General features: G+C 33.2%; 2 protein-coding genes across 2 annotated transcripts; both read right to left on the reverse strand.

The window, feature by feature from the left end:
• Positions 1 to 1,645: 1,645 nt before the first annotated feature.
• LOC115701132 (uncharacterized) lies at positions 1,646 to 7,007 on the reverse strand. Its single transcript, XM_061102694.1, has 11 exons — positions 5,924 to 7,007; positions 5,367 to 5,530; positions 5,039 to 5,261; positions 4,823 to 4,968; positions 4,514 to 4,719; positions 4,224 to 4,358; positions 3,889 to 4,017; positions 3,038 to 3,426; positions 2,465 to 2,678; positions 2,164 to 2,357; positions 1,646 to 1,905 (listed from the first exon to the last, which is right to left on the reverse strand). Exons 1-11 carry the CDS (start codon positions 6,316 to 6,318, stop codon positions 1,704 to 1,706), a joined length of 2,397 nt encoding a protein of 798 aa, XP_060958677.1. The 5' UTR covers positions 6,319 to 7,007; the 3' UTR covers positions 1,646 to 1,703.
• Positions 7,008 to 10,084: 3,077 nt separating this feature from the next.
• Positions 10,085 to 13,016, reverse strand: LOC115699736 (uncharacterized). Its single transcript, XM_030627273.2, has 6 exons — positions 12,378 to 13,016; positions 12,170 to 12,279; positions 11,424 to 11,521; positions 10,883 to 11,094; positions 10,571 to 10,620; positions 10,085 to 10,465 (listed from the first exon to the last, which is right to left on the reverse strand). Exons 1-6 carry the CDS (start codon positions 12,766 to 12,768, stop codon positions 10,433 to 10,435), a joined length of 894 nt encoding a protein of 297 aa, XP_030483133.1. The 5' UTR covers positions 12,769 to 13,016; the 3' UTR covers positions 10,085 to 10,432.
• Between the last annotated feature and the right edge of the window lie 1,996 nt (positions 13,017 to 15,012).

The following is a 15,012-nucleotide window of genomic DNA, read 5'->3' on the forward strand; positions in this document are numbered from 1 at the left end:
AATAATCTTTAATTTTTAGATTAGTTATATTAAACTATATATTCATTTTTAGTTTATTTATGTTCATTTATGTTATATTATAATATCTTATTATTTAAAATACATTTGAGTAACCTTTGAATTTATTTTCGAAACTAATGAATTGTCATGCGGTCATTTTGACATGTGAGAAAACTATATATTTTCTCATCGTCGCCATAATAAGAAGTAACTATTTAATTGCTTATGATATCTAAAATGAAATTTAGAAGTAGCTATGAAGTTACTTTTCTACACACACAACATAAAAGTGATTCATTCTTTTATTAATATGCATTATTTATTGAAAAAAAAAAATAATTGCTTCTGATGGCAATAAAAAATATTGTGATGTTGGAGTTTTTAGTGGCAAGATATTTTAATTGGTAAATTAATATAATACCAATTGGATACTTGTTTATAAAATTTTTATTTTTATAATTATATATTGTCGAAATTAAAATGTATAAAAATGAGTATATAATTAATATGGTAAGCAACTAAATAGTTACTTGATTTTTAAAAATGCTAGAAAATATATACTTCCTACATTTTAAAATGATCATATTAAAAAATAAGTCACAATAATATTATTTTTAAACTCAAAATTAAGGATGTAACAAGAATTTATTGTTAAAGTTAGAAAAGAAAGAGAAATAGATAAAGATAGAGAGATGCATGAAAAGTTAAAAGAATAGGAAAGAAAAAAGAAATTAAAAAAATAAGAGTGCAACACTTAGGCTAGACTAAAGCGAAACCAAAAAAAAAAAAAAACACAAGCTCATGTGATCAAACTAATAGGTAAATTACCGTATTTTACACCATTATTTTAATAAAAGAATAAGTTACAAAAAGTAAATACATAAATATAAGTATAATAATAAATTATGAAATATAAATATGTATTCTTAGAGATAATGTTTGTATGATTAATGTTGATAAACTGAATTTCAAATAACTTAAGTGCCGTTTGGTAACACTTTTTTAATCAGTTTTCTGTTTTTAAAATTGAAAAAGTGAAAATATTTTTTAAAAATATGTTTTATAAAACTGTTTTTATTTTTCAATTTTTTTTTTTAAAAAAATCACTTTCAATATTTTTTTAAACACTTTTTTTTTCCTTAATCAATATCTTGGACTTCGATCATGACCCGGACCCAAATCCCCCCACGGTCCTGGCGCTGAACCCGACCTCTGACTTGAACCCAAATCCGACCCCGAACCTAGACCCGACGTAAATAAAATCAAAAAATGAAAATGAACTTTACAGAATACACCTTTTTTTTTGTTTTTAAAATTGGAAAACAAAAGCGGTTACAGAACCCATTTTTGTTTTTCAAAAGCAAAATTTTTAAAAACAAAAATTTTACTTTCATTTTGTGATTAAAAAATTAGAAAACAAAAGTGTTACTAAACGGCACCTTAAATTGTTAAAAATAGACATATATACTGTAACTCAAAGCCATATAAATAAATTATTTAAAAAAAAAAAAAAAAAAGTAGAATGTAACTAAAGAGAAATATTTACAAAGACTTGTTTAGTTTGAGAAAACTTTGGTAAAAAGAAATTCAAGGAACAAAACTCTACCCAAAAGAAAAAATCACAATTTAAGAGCAAAATATCCTGTGTACTCGAATGATAATAGTTATTATTATTATTATTATCCTCGAAATCAATAATTAATTTATTCATCATGGTTCACTACCTGCATTGCTTTTAACAGAAAAGAATACTCATAAGCAGATTCCTCACATTGAGCATATCGGCCACCCTCACCAAAATGTCCCCCACTCATATTTGTCTTCAATATAACCAAATCAGAACAAGTAGAACATGTACTATCTCGAACTTTCGCCACCCATTTAGCAGCTTCCCAAACTCCAACCCTGAAAATTACAATGATAAAGAGGTAATTATGAACAAATTAACAAGCCTGTTACTAATCTATAACAAGAAGAAAATTTGTAATGTGATATGTTTTTGGAAAGGAAGGAGAAAGAGTTATTGTTTTCTCTTCTCTTACTTATTTCCATCAGTTTTAATAAATATGACTAAAAATTAAATGAATATGCAACAAGTATTTGAAAGCATTCTTCATTCTATAATTTAATTTATAAATGACAGAATATACAAAAGGAATTTACCTAGAGTCGTGAAGGGAAGCTGTAACGAGCATTGAAGGATAACAACTTCCACGCGAAATGTTATCATAGGGCGAGTAACTTTGAATATACTCGAACTGCGACTGTATCTGAGGATTACCAAATTCTTCATAATCCAGAATTGTAAGAGGCAAATTATCATCTAGCAGAGTGTTGCATATATCAAGAAATGGAACCTGACATAATTCACAATATCAAGAAATGGAATCTATGTTAAGCGAACATCAATAGAAGTTGAGAATATCATTAAAGGGATGTTATTCTTTAGAGAGTTCAAATCAACCTTCAAAATTGCAGCACGAAACAGTTTCGGGAACATATTTATAGCTGGTCCCAATAGAAGACCCCCTGCACTATATCCAATAGCACCAAGCTGATGCTTATTCACATATTCCTCGTTAACAAGGAAGTTTGCACACCAAACAAAATCGTATATTGAGTTTTTTTTACACAGACCACTGCCAGATTTATGCCACGAACTATTCCCGCCACCACCACTGCCAATATAAACCAGTCATTTTTAAATATCACAAGTACAATTATCCAAAGTGACACTACAAAATTACTGTTTCGGTTGAGAACATAGCCACTAATATAGCATCTAACATGATGGTGGCCAATCAAATAACTTGTACTTTTTCTTTAAAAGTCATTAGATAAACAGTCAAGTGCAGAAGCATACCAATTACAATAACTAAGAACCAAAGCAATCACTGCTGTTTTTAAACACAATTTTTTTTTTTTTTGAACAATTAAACAAACACATAATTATTATCATATGTTTTAGGAATTTGGTACACTCCTATCAGTAAACTTATTATCAATCAATCTATGGCGACTCAATAATAAAAATTACCGGACATCAGCAAATGCCACCACCCAACCTCGATCGAGCAAACTCAAGCGATTTGTACACCAGCTTTTATCTAAAACTTCTCCATATGCTCCATATCCTTGTAAAAGACCAGGGGACTGGCCCTTCTGCCAGGCTGCTCGAGAGTACAAAATAGTCAAAGGAATTCTTGTGCCATCAAAGGAAACAACTTCCTTTGTTTCACAGCAGTATGCATTAGAAAATTCCTTCCACGTCTGTGATTCACTGTACTGAGATATTTCTTCCCCATCATGTTTGAAGTCAAAAATTTCTTTTGTATCTACTTCACAGGAAACACCCTTCACTTCCTCTTGCTGTACAACAGAGAATCTCCTTCGTGACATATCATAGTCAACGATCATATCAGGCATCTGCATATCCCATAATTCAAAAATAGCTAAACAAAATCTGAAAAGGCAATCAAGAAGGATATGATTCCATTTCCCTTAGTTACAAAAGTAAAAACCTCAACCTAAATAGTTTCATCCTCCATTTCTGGCCACCTCATAACAAGATTACAAAACCAAAAGAATGAAGGTTTCCTTGAGCTCATCTTGTCAAATCTCAAAAAGAACAAGAAAAAGCCAATCAAAATTTTAAAACCATAATAAACATTTCCTATATCTTCCCGTATTAATGTAATACTCACAAACTGAGTAGAAAAAAATTAAGGAAATAATTTGTAAGCCCCAAACATCATAAATGGATTCTACTGATACGAAGTCTGAACAAAAAGCTGATTACTAAAATGAGAGAGAGGGGCTGAAAATTATGCATAAATAGGTATACATATAATATTGTATCCCTTGCAATCAAGCTAGTTAAATTCGTACCACTGGAGATGAAAGCACCACCCGGAATACAGAGCTAAGGAAGTCATGGTTTGAACCAGGAGTGACACTACATGAATTTGAAGGCAGAGGGAACAACCAAGTATTAAGATTCTCAGTCTCCAATAGGTCCTATAAAACAAGAAAATAACATAACAATGATTAGATTTTGGTATGTAAACACTAGACATTTCAAAATTTTATTTTCTCTTATGATAGATTGTGGGCAGCCATGCATTACAAACAGAACAAAATCCAGCTATAAACTCAAATTAACTCAAGAATTAGATAATTTATGTAGATATTATTTATGTATGTAAGAAGCTGAATATGAGTACCTCGCAATCAACATTGATAGGAAAACTGAGGGAACAGAAAGCAGGGTTACCCTTCTTGTCAACAAAAAGCACCAGATATCCATCGAAGATGTCCATATCTTGTATGGTTACACCTCCTCGCGGAATGATGATATTCTAATAAAAGAGAATTGAGGCCATGATGAAAAAGAGTGATGAACTATTTAACGAGTCAACATTGAATAACTAAAGAATGGCACAATCTCAGAGAGAGAGGATGACAAAGAGCATGAAACATCCTCTTTAAGAAATGAAGTAAAAACAAACCCGACCTGCCAATTAGTCGACTGTATATCTTCAACAGGGCATCTAGCTAGGTAATAATCTTCACCAGACCATCCTTCTTTTACACTCGATGGATCATTTGTAAGAATATAAAACAAACCATGGTGATGCTCAAGGAAGTATTGGACACCAGATACACGCTCACGTATTTTTCGCAGATCACCTGATGGGTTGGCAGCGTCTATTACATAAACCTGTAGTTTCACATGCATAAAGTTAGTCTTGACAACAGTCAAATAGATAATGTTTCAATGCACATACTATTTTAAAAGATTAAACAGCTATTTCTATTCATTCCTCGGATGAAGTCCTTGAATTTGAATTCACAGTTATGAACTTGCCGTCTTTTGTGCTTGTTATGTCTACACAAAAGCTGGAATTGCTCTCTGTAAATACAGGAATACCATCTGTATTACTGGAGTGTAAATTAAAGTACAAAACCCTGAGAGAAAAAAAAAAAGGTGAGGAAATATCTTTCACTACATGTAACAAAAAAAAAATAAAGAACTTGCCTGAAAGGTCTTTGATTCTCATCTGACTGGGTATAAAACAATGTATTGCCATCAAGAGCCCATGCTATACTCACAACTCTATGAACTTGTAAATTTGGAATAATACATCCAGTTCTAAGGTCCTTTACTTGAAGAATGAACTGTTCACTACCAGAAACATCAAGTGTGTATGCAAGAAAATTATGGTTTGGAGACACTCTACACATCCCCACATGCACATAACCTACAATTTCGAACGTACACACAGATTTACTAATATATACTTACAAATATTATAAAGAAAAATATATAAAATTTATATATGAATAAGTAACAGAAAAGAACTTGCCATATTCCTCAGCAATTTCATTCCAATCAAGCAGAATTTCCTCTCTCCCTGTTCCACCCCTTGCATATTGGAGAGCAGTCTTAACCCAATTACTTTTACCAACATTTGATTTCCTATACAAGACTGGGTATTCCTTTCCTTCCGGAATGTCTTGGTAATACAACCTGAATGATCAAGTATGACTCAATTACAAAAGCTGGCACCTTAATTGTTAGCAGTTTTTTATATTGATGACATACTTTTTGTGGTATTGGGCATTCACATACTTTAAAACATGATTTCCACCAACCAAGGAAGAAAGAAACAAAGCATTAATTTGAAAAATAGCGAAACTGCCATCACACTTTCAATCCTCAATCCAAGAATAAAAACAACACAGAATTTTTAAAGACCGTGGGAGCATTCACTGAGAAAGGTCATGGCGAGTTCATGCAAAGTACAGAGCAGGTTGTAATGAACTTAACTAGTTTGTAACTTGGGGCCTTGGGTCAAAACAAGAACAGTTACCAATCAAAAAGAAAAACACCAAATTTGTCAAAATTAAGGAATGGGCAAACCATGGTCCCCAAGGCTCGGGAGGAGTGGAAACCGTAGCAGGCATTCGTTGAGTCATCTCAGAGAAGAGAGTTCGTTGCAGGTTTTGTGTGTCAGCCATGAAAGCTTGAGCATACGAGTTTTCTCGATCAAGATATCGAGAAAGATCAGGGTCTTTGGTGTTGGACATCCAATGGAAAGGATCTTGCCACGTTCTTCCATGGGCAGAGGCTTGAAATGGGACTTTCTTCGGGACTGGATGAGTAGGGGATTGTTGTGACTGTGAGGGTGGGAAATAGTGGCGTTTACAGAAAGAGGAATATCGTAAGAAAGATAATTCTGAAAACAAGCCAAGTGGGAGCAATAACGACGGCGTTTCGATAGGGCGCTTAAGGCGAAAGAGAGCGAAAAGGGTCATTGTGCCATGGAACTTGGGAGTGGAATTGGAATGTAATGATAGTAGCTGTAGCAATGGCACTAGAGCTCAGTTACAGTAGAGTAATGGGTCGGGTCAACGGATTATGCCCACTTCATTGTTTATTGGAGATCTTACCAAAAAATATATTCTTTTTTATTTATTTTTTTTACATTTTTATTGTATTAAATTTTAAAAAATATTATGTTAAAGTATCAAAAATATATAAATATTATGTTTCAGTAAAATAAAACAACTAAAAAATAACTCTAAAAAAACTTAGCAAACAATATGAAAATAAATATAAAACAACAAAAAGACAAGTACAAAGTAATAAAAAATAGGGATATTGGCGGCTAAACCACCTAAACTTTACGGTTTGTAACACTTAACCAACAAAACTGAATTTTTGGCGGCTAAACTACCTAAACTCTGGTTCCGTTTTGCTCTGCACACCTCCGTCCAAAAATCAGCGTTAAGTGCCACGGTGGACTGTCCACGTGTACACACTTGTACACGTGGCAAATTTTTAGTGGTCCACCTAATATTAATTTTAAAAAATAATTATAAATATTAAAAAATAAAAAAAAATGAAAAATATTTTTTTTTTTTGCTTTTTCTTTTCTTTTTCCTTTTCTTTTCTTTTTTTTCTTTTCTTTTTTTTTTTCTTCTTCATTTTTCTACAGAACCCCCCCAGCCCTCTCTGACCCCCCTAACCCGACCCTCCATCTCCGCCCAGCCCCAGATCAACAAAACTCCGATCATCACGCGAGTCACCAACAACAATCGAACCACCTCCCTCCACCTTCAACACCACCATTACCTCCATTCACCTTGTCAACACCCAAATCCCACTAGCAACTCCATCACAATCTGTACAACCACACATAACATCAAATAAAGCTATAATCACCCACCATCTTCACCACAGCTACTACCTCCATCACCATTGTCACCACCCATCACCATAACCTATATCTCAAATCCAAATCTAACACTAAAAAATAAAAATCAATATGTCCATCTGTTATAACACAAAACAAAAAGTAAAACTAAAAAAAAATCTCTGTATCAAACCCAATTTGCCACAAAAAACCCAAATTAATATCTCAAAAAAATAAATAAATAAATAAATAAAAAGAAGAGATCTAAATTTCCTGAAACCCCCATCCTCGGATCCACGAACAGACCACCGTCGGCCGTCATTGGCCTAGGCGAAGACCCCGTCGACTTCCCCATGGTTCCCCAAGTCCCAGAATCCTTCAAGCCCAAGAACGCCGTCAATAAAGCGTCGTCCTCCACCGAGAACAAACGCCTTTCCCATCTCGATGGTCTCTCTCCATTAGTCCTTCTCTCCAAATCTGAATAATCACTGGTTCACACACAGAGAAGCAAGGAAAGAGGGTGATGTGATCGTGTCTTGTGTTAATTTTGCAAGAAGAGGAAGAAATGAAGAAAGGAAGAAGAAGAAGGAGTGGGTGGGTGTGGGTGTGGGTGTTTGATCTGCGAGAGGAGGAAGAAAGAAGAAGAAAAAAAAAAAGAAAAGAAAGAAAAGAAAAGAAAAGGAAAAAGAAAAAAAAAAAGTAAGAAAAATATTTTTATTATTTTTTTAATTTTTTTTAATATTTATAATTATTTTGTAAAATTAATATTAGGTGGACCACTAAAAATTTGCCACGTGTACAAGTGTGTACACGTGGACAGTCCACTGTGGCACTTAACGCTGATTTTTGGACGGAGGTGTGCAGAGCAAAACGGAACCAAGGTTTAGGTAGTTTAGCCGCCAAAAATTTAGTTTTGGTGGTTAAGTGTTACAAACCGTAAAGTTTAGGTGGTTTAGCCGCCAATATCCCTAAAAAATAATAAAACAATGACCTAATTACAATATGTAAAATAATATCAACTCCTCAATATGTTTTTATTAAAAAATATTCTCATTACAAAAGGGAATAGGAAGATTATAATCAAAATACTTAAAATACAAATAAAAGTATTACATCAAAATTACAAGTTAGAGAAGAAAGAAAAAGAATAACATACAATAAGCTTGACCAAAGCTCAAGAACCTTTGTCCTAAAAGTCATTTCCTCCCTCATATAGGCGTTTGGTTGGGAGGAATGAAAATATAGGAATAGGAATGGGAATGAGAATAGGAATAGGAATGGAATAAACCCTAAAATGCATACAAAAAATTGATAAAAAAAAATAATTAAATTTTTTTCTTGTTACATTGGAATGGTCATTCCTTTCTTTTTAAAATGGAGTAGCCATTCCATTCGAATGTCATTCCAATACTTTAAAATGCAACCAAACAAAATAATGGAATGAAAATTGTTTCATTTCCATTCCATTCCATTTCATTACCTCCAACCAAACGCCACCTATGGAAAACTCTAAAAATGCTCTTATGGATTTATCAAGCCTCATATTCTCAGCTTAGTGTTTAAGGATGAGCATATCCTCACAAGGTTATAACCACAACAAATGATATCAACTACATCTCTCTCAATTGAACAATATGGCCTTTATTTATAGAGTTTTCATTCTCATATAAGCATGAATGACCACCATAAAGCCCTTGGATATTACCAATCATAAATTAGGCGTTTATGGTATTAAGCGGGTGATTTGAAGGAGTTTTGAACTGTTAGAAAGACTCCCAAACTTTCAAAAATGTATGCACTTGTATGTTGAACCATTTTTTCAATTTTTGCCAATTCTTCTTCAAAGTGTTCCAAATAACTCTTACTTGATTTTGAACCAGTTATATATCTTATAAATGAATAAATTAAGTCTCCAACACTTATATTTTTCAATAGCTATCATTCATTCACATTCATAAATAATTAGTAACATCTTTTACTAATTTAAGAGTGAAACAGAAGTGAGAGTTACATATTCAAGTGATCATCAAATTAAAGGATTTGCAACTCCTATTTGTGATAATTCGACACACATTTTGTAACTCCATAATGTATGTTACAATTTGACAAAATTAATAATTTGTCACCCTTACTTATTTGTAACTTAATTATTTAATCTAAACATTATATAATATAAAATAATATAATAGACTAATAGATTGGACTTCTCTGATGCTCTCTGTGGCGAGGCGGCTGCTTGTTGATTGGCTTTGGAAGTGGCAAAAGAGGAAGGCTGGAAGTATATTATTATAGAGAGCGATTCTAGAGCGATCATCAATTCGATTAACGGGTTAGATGTCCGTTGGGGAATTGAAAACTACTCTAATTTTTGTGTTAAACTCTCTCGGCTATTTGATGGTTGTAATTTTTCTTTTGTTAGTAGATGTTGTAACTTTATGGTTCATAATGTGACCAAATGGGCGTTCACGAACTACCGGTTTGGTAGGTTGAGTGAATCGTCTATCCCAAACAATATTCTGTGTAACGACCGTGAGGTTTAATTTTCTATTTATAAACGTTTTCTTTCAAAAAAAAAAATAATTATAACATTTCCCCACTATATTAAATAATATCTCATTTGTAGCAAATAATTTTGTAACACAACATTTTATGTTATTCTAACCATAATTTCCCTTTCTCAAATAATAATAATAATAGTAATAATAATAATGAAAACCATTTACATTTTGCACACTTGTTTAAATCTTCTTTTTAAAATCAATCTAACTAATTTAACGTGTTATATTGTCAAATTAAAATGTACCTACTACCTAACACTACACAGCACATAAATAAATGAAAATGTAGAAATTGTACTCTTATATATGACTGCACTAGCTTTAATATTTGTTAGAACAAATGCCACTAATGATAAAGTCACTGACAGGGAGAAAACAAAGTTATAACTGCTTGAACATCCACTGTACAAGAAAAGCTTAGTCCTTTAAATATAATAAAAGTTCATGGCATATTATATGACTTAACCTGGTTGCTTATAGTAAACATGAATAATATATAAATAAACGAATCAACTCAAATCACATCTAATTTGGTAGACCAAAGCAGTCAAAGATCTAAGAAACTTGATAATCAGCAAAGTTCAAATTGGTGATAGATCAACGACTGCTGTACCTCATTGATTTTTCCCATAACCAACTTTTGCTTATTAATTCAAAATATATTTACAGCAGCTGTCACTTCTTTGGCTCCTTATCATCTTCAACATCCTGCAAGTAGGAATTTTGAAAAGTTGTCACAACAAATTTAAAAACTCGAAAGATGCAACAAGAAAAATGGCAATGCAAAAGAATCAGAAGATCCCTGTAACTTACTGAATTATCAATCTTGTCAAAATCGTCATCGAAACTCTCTTCACCATCATCTGAAATACAAATAAGGTATAACTACTCAACACATTTAAACATAAAGAGAATTCAAACAATGAAATCATGTGTTTGAACAAATCCCAGTTGAGCATGTAAGTTTGAGTAATGGATCTTGCATGACATAAGCAATGGCAGGCAAGGCACATTATGATTATGTGCCAGTTTAAGCCATAAGCATCTAACAAAACAAGGATTCCGTGTGTGAGGATTATAGAACTAGACTGCAACAAATACAATATAAAAGGATCAGCTGTATACCTAGTCCCCCATCACTGTCTTCAAGATCTCCCAATAGGAAAGTATCCAAGTCTTGCTCAGCTGAAGAGGACTTGGAAGTTTTACTGCTCAGGTTCTTCTCCATCCCTTTTTCTTTGTCATTCCCTCCAACCACAGATGCTTGTTTGGTCTCGTCATCTTTTTTTTGCTCTGCTTCTTTGAGCTTAACCTCCTCCATGTATTGCTTCTCATACCTGATTGCAACTCATAACTATGTAAATCAAAGACAACTCACTGAGGTAAAGTTACAAATAAAGATTCACCAAAGAAAAGTCCACTAACTAGACGTGCTATAATTTCTTTGGCCATTTCATCTTTGTATATATTACTCCTTTGACATATTAAATACTTCTTTAAATATGATTGCTAAATAAATAGCTTCCTCCAACATTCTTAAGTATTGCCACCGTGGTTTGCTTTGCAGTGATAAACTGATCATACAGCTATGCTGCACAATGGGATCCCAACAAAGCTCGGTCACAATGGTGTTAAACTAAGTTTGCTGAAATAAGTTGCTACTTACGGAGCCACATAGCTGCTGACAAGGGTAAAATATATCTTCCAGAACCTCCTTTCTTTCATTATACGTGGGCATAATTCATATCTTAACCTTGACATTTGCTGCAAAAAGAGGTTTTACCAGTGTGACATCAGTACTCATTTTTCAGTCCTTTAAAAATTGTCTTTTGTTTTGTTATAATTATTATCAATAAAAAATAACACATGAAATTATCATCAAATAAGTGTCCGATAGTTTGAATCTAATAACTATAACTAAATCTTGAACAAACACCAATGCTTGTTGGGACTTTCTCCTTAAAATGTTGCATGACTTCTAAACTGTAGATGATTTGAAAGATTCTGAGGCCGAGTTGCCAATTCAGGGAAACTACTTGTGCGCACGATTCCAGCACATAAATTTATTTATCAATATAATAAATACACACTTGTAATTTTTAATTCTACATGATTGACCAATGAAACAATCAAAATCTAAATACAAAGATAATATACCATGACTGACTATTTCATAGAATTGTTAGACAAGCAAGGAAATTTTGTAAAGGAATTTGAAGCTTCTTTTGTAGGTAAGGTATCAACTATCCACTAAGAAATTCACGTCATATGTGCTAAATAGTTTTAAATACAGAAAGAGAAACAAAAAAAAACTAAAAGTCTCTTCCAATCAAAGAATAATTGAAATGACAACCCAGACTGAATTTAATTGGTAACAAAATAAAGAGAAAGATAAAGATAAAGGAAATTGACCTTAACACTAGTAAGAACAAGATTTGCATGTTTCTCCTGCCATTCCGTCAGATCTTTCCTTATATTCGAAGCCGTAGTCGACGTTTCTGAATCAGATCCCTCCGCTTCATCTAACCAAACGAAATATTTATTTTAAAAATGAAAAACAGGAAAATTACGAAAAATCAGATCAGAACTTCAGCATTGGAATAAGAGTTAATTCAGAAACCTTGAATAGTAAAGCTTTGGAATGTAGTAGAAGTGAGTCCTTTGACAAAGTCAGTGAGATCTTCATTGATTCCAAACTTGAGGAGGTCGGACTGCGAGACCTCGCCGGTGGATGAGGAGGAAGAAGAAGGGAATGAGCTGGTGATGGAAAGAGAGGAAAGAGTGGGAGGATTGACAATGATATCGGAGGAGAAAGACTTGATCTGATCGGCTTGCTTAAGGGCGGCAGTTTTGATGAGATCGGCTCGCTTGGAGGCCTCGGCGGCCAACTCCCTGGATCTCTTAGCGGTTTCGGAGACTAAGTCGGAGATTTTGGCAGAGGTTGTCAGTGACTGAGATGTTTTCGCGGCTTCTTCAGCCAATCCCTTAGCTCGTTTCCAAAAACTCTCCATTGTTGTTTGTATGCAATTCTTCTTCGAAATCTCTCAGCTATTTTCTAAGGGCTCAATTCTGCCGTTTTCTTCGCCTTCTTCGAGTGTGATGATAAAAGTGATAATGATACGAGATTTACTACTAATGCCACTCCTTACGTCTTTTAGCTTAGCGGGAAGATGTCTTAATACGACGTCGTTGCCGAATGAATTGACATTGACGGCCCTATTTAGCGGGGAAATAAATGTTTGCTCTATAAGCTTGAGCGTGACTTTTTTTTATCTTGGAGAAATTTACATTTTTATTTTTGAAATAAAAATATAAAAATGTGACAGATGTCCCATGAACTTAGTCATTGTCATTTTTATCCAAATTTTTTTTCCTTATCTTTTGTGAGTTTTCACCTTAAATTATGTTTGTTAATGACTAATGAGTAATGGATTTTAGTTAGTTTTCGTGTCTTACAATACATAGCTAATAGAAAAATAATTTAGGACTTTGAGCACTCATATGATATTATTACATTAGCTAAATTTAATTAGAAATTATTTTAGAAGTAAAAAGAAATGAAAAAAATTTATCTTAAAAGATTAAAAAATTAAAATTTTATTTTCTTATTAAAAATTCTCATTTTCTCTTTTTCTTTTCTTATATTTCTTTTCTTTGACTTAACACTATTACAAAAAGATCCATTTGCGTCCATATAACCTATGTATATTTTACAAAACACAAAAAAAGTGAATATTTACACCAATTATTAACCGGTAGTTCTGATTGTTTGAACCTATTCTCAACCGACACAAACATGCATATAATTAATTTTTATACATCTTTCTATCGTTTATCACTAACACATAAAAAAATAGGTCTAAATTACACGAGCCCAAATCTTCACCACAATCAAATATCGCAATGAACCCGTATCTCAGATTGGATCAGATACTTAGTGAACACTCTCTGGATGTGTGGGTAGTGTTGCCAAAGTATGTAATAAACCAACTCGATCCTCCTCTGCCTCTCCAAGGCCTATTATTCCTCCTGATAATGCAAAAGATAACTATCATCACACATTCAGAACAATATCGTTCACTTTTCTTCCTCATTTTCTTTGAGGACTTGGGGATGTATTTGACAATTGAACGTTATAAGAATAAATGTATGTGTAATGTCCTTTTTTTTTTTGGCAAGTTAGTTGACAAAATATTTTTTATTATGGTAAGATTCTTTTACATTCATAACCGATTTCTTACCTTGTTTATTCGGTTTGTAGTTGCTCTTTTCCTTGTTAGGAAAGTTGCACTTTTCAGCTGAACTTTCCTTTGTTTGGAAACTTCTTAAAAGAGAAGTAATTCTCTTTTGGAAAGTTGTCTTTTTTAGGGAAACTTTGATTATTGCCTTTTCCTTATTGATTTCGATTGTATCTTGATACAATCAGAATATCTAATCTGTTTTTGGCAGGAATCAAGCATTGATAGAGGATCGGACCCGATTATAGCAAGTTTCCCGTTTCTGGTCTGATCTGCTGCGTCAGCATCCAAATCTGATGCTACAGATCGTGTTTTCTTAGAAAAGTTTTTGTACAGCTGTAGATTCGATCTTGTGACTATCTCTAAGGTTTCTATGTTCTATAAATAGACCCTAGAGAGCAGCCATTCGAATTAGCTCTTCCATTATTCATTTTTTGCATTTATCTTTTGAGAGAAGAGAGTTTTCTTTGTTTTGTGAGAGCCTAGTTGTTCATCTAGGTTGTAGTTGTCTATTTCTGTTCTTACTCTGACCTAGAGGTTGTGAAGAACTACTTGACTGAACAAGAGATTGGTCTTCGGGAGAAGACTTGATAAAGCCTTACTTCGAGAGGAAGTAAGCACTTGGTCTTCGGGAGAAGACTTGTTGAAGCCTTACTTCGGGAGGAAGTAAGCACTCACACTTAAAAGACGAAGGGAGTTTGGGCTTGAAGGTGTTTCAAGAAGTCAGATTCATAAAGTGGATTACAAAGGATTGCGGCAATACTTTAGAGGGAGTCTAAACTTGTTTAAGTCAATTGTCTTTGTAATTTTGATACTTTATTAATTGATTTCATTCTCTGAGCGTGGTCCCGTGGACTAGGAGTGTTCGGGAGAACACTGATACCACGTATAAATCTCTTGTGTCAAGTTATTTAATTTTTTGCAAATATTTTATATTCTATCTGTTCTGTTTTGTCACTACAAAATGAGTTTCTGCAGTAGCAGAATTACTTTTGGCTTCTACAGACGCATACAGTT

This window comes from Cannabis sativa, chromosome 8 (genome assembly GCF_029168945.1).
Source record: "Cannabis sativa cultivar Pink pepper isolate KNU-18-1 chromosome 8, ASM2916894v1, whole genome shotgun sequence".
Lineage (NCBI taxonomy): Eukaryota > Viridiplantae > Streptophyta > Magnoliopsida > Rosales > Cannabaceae > Cannabis > Cannabis sativa.

Excerpts from the sequence above, each read along its gene's own strand:
- LOC115701132 (XM_061102694.1), bottom strand. The coding sequence starts at position 6,318 with ATGACCCTTTTCGCTCTCTTTCGCCTTAAGCGCCCTATCGAAACGCCG. Across the intron at positions 4,969-5,038 it reads GAGAATCAAAGACCTTTCAG|GGTTTTGTACTTTAATTTAC; the intron begins GCAAGTTCTTTA and ends TTTTTCTCTCAG. Across the intron at positions 4,720-4,822 it reads TTCAAGGACTTCATCCGAGG|TTTATGTAATAGACGCTGCC; the intron begins AATGAATAGAAA and ends TGAAACTACAGG.
- LOC115699736 (XM_030627273.2), bottom strand. The coding sequence starts at position 12,768 with ATGGAGAGTTTTTGGAAACGAGCTAAGGGATTGGCTGAAGAAGCCGCG. Across the intron at positions 11,095-11,423 it reads GTCAGCAGCTATGTGGCTCC|GTATGAGAAGCAATACATGG; the intron begins GTAAGTAGCAAC and ends AGTTGCAATCAG. Across the intron at positions 10,466-10,570 it reads TTGACAAGATTGATAATTCA|GATGTTGAAGATGATAAGGA; the intron begins GTAAGTTACAGG and ends TCCTACTTGCAG.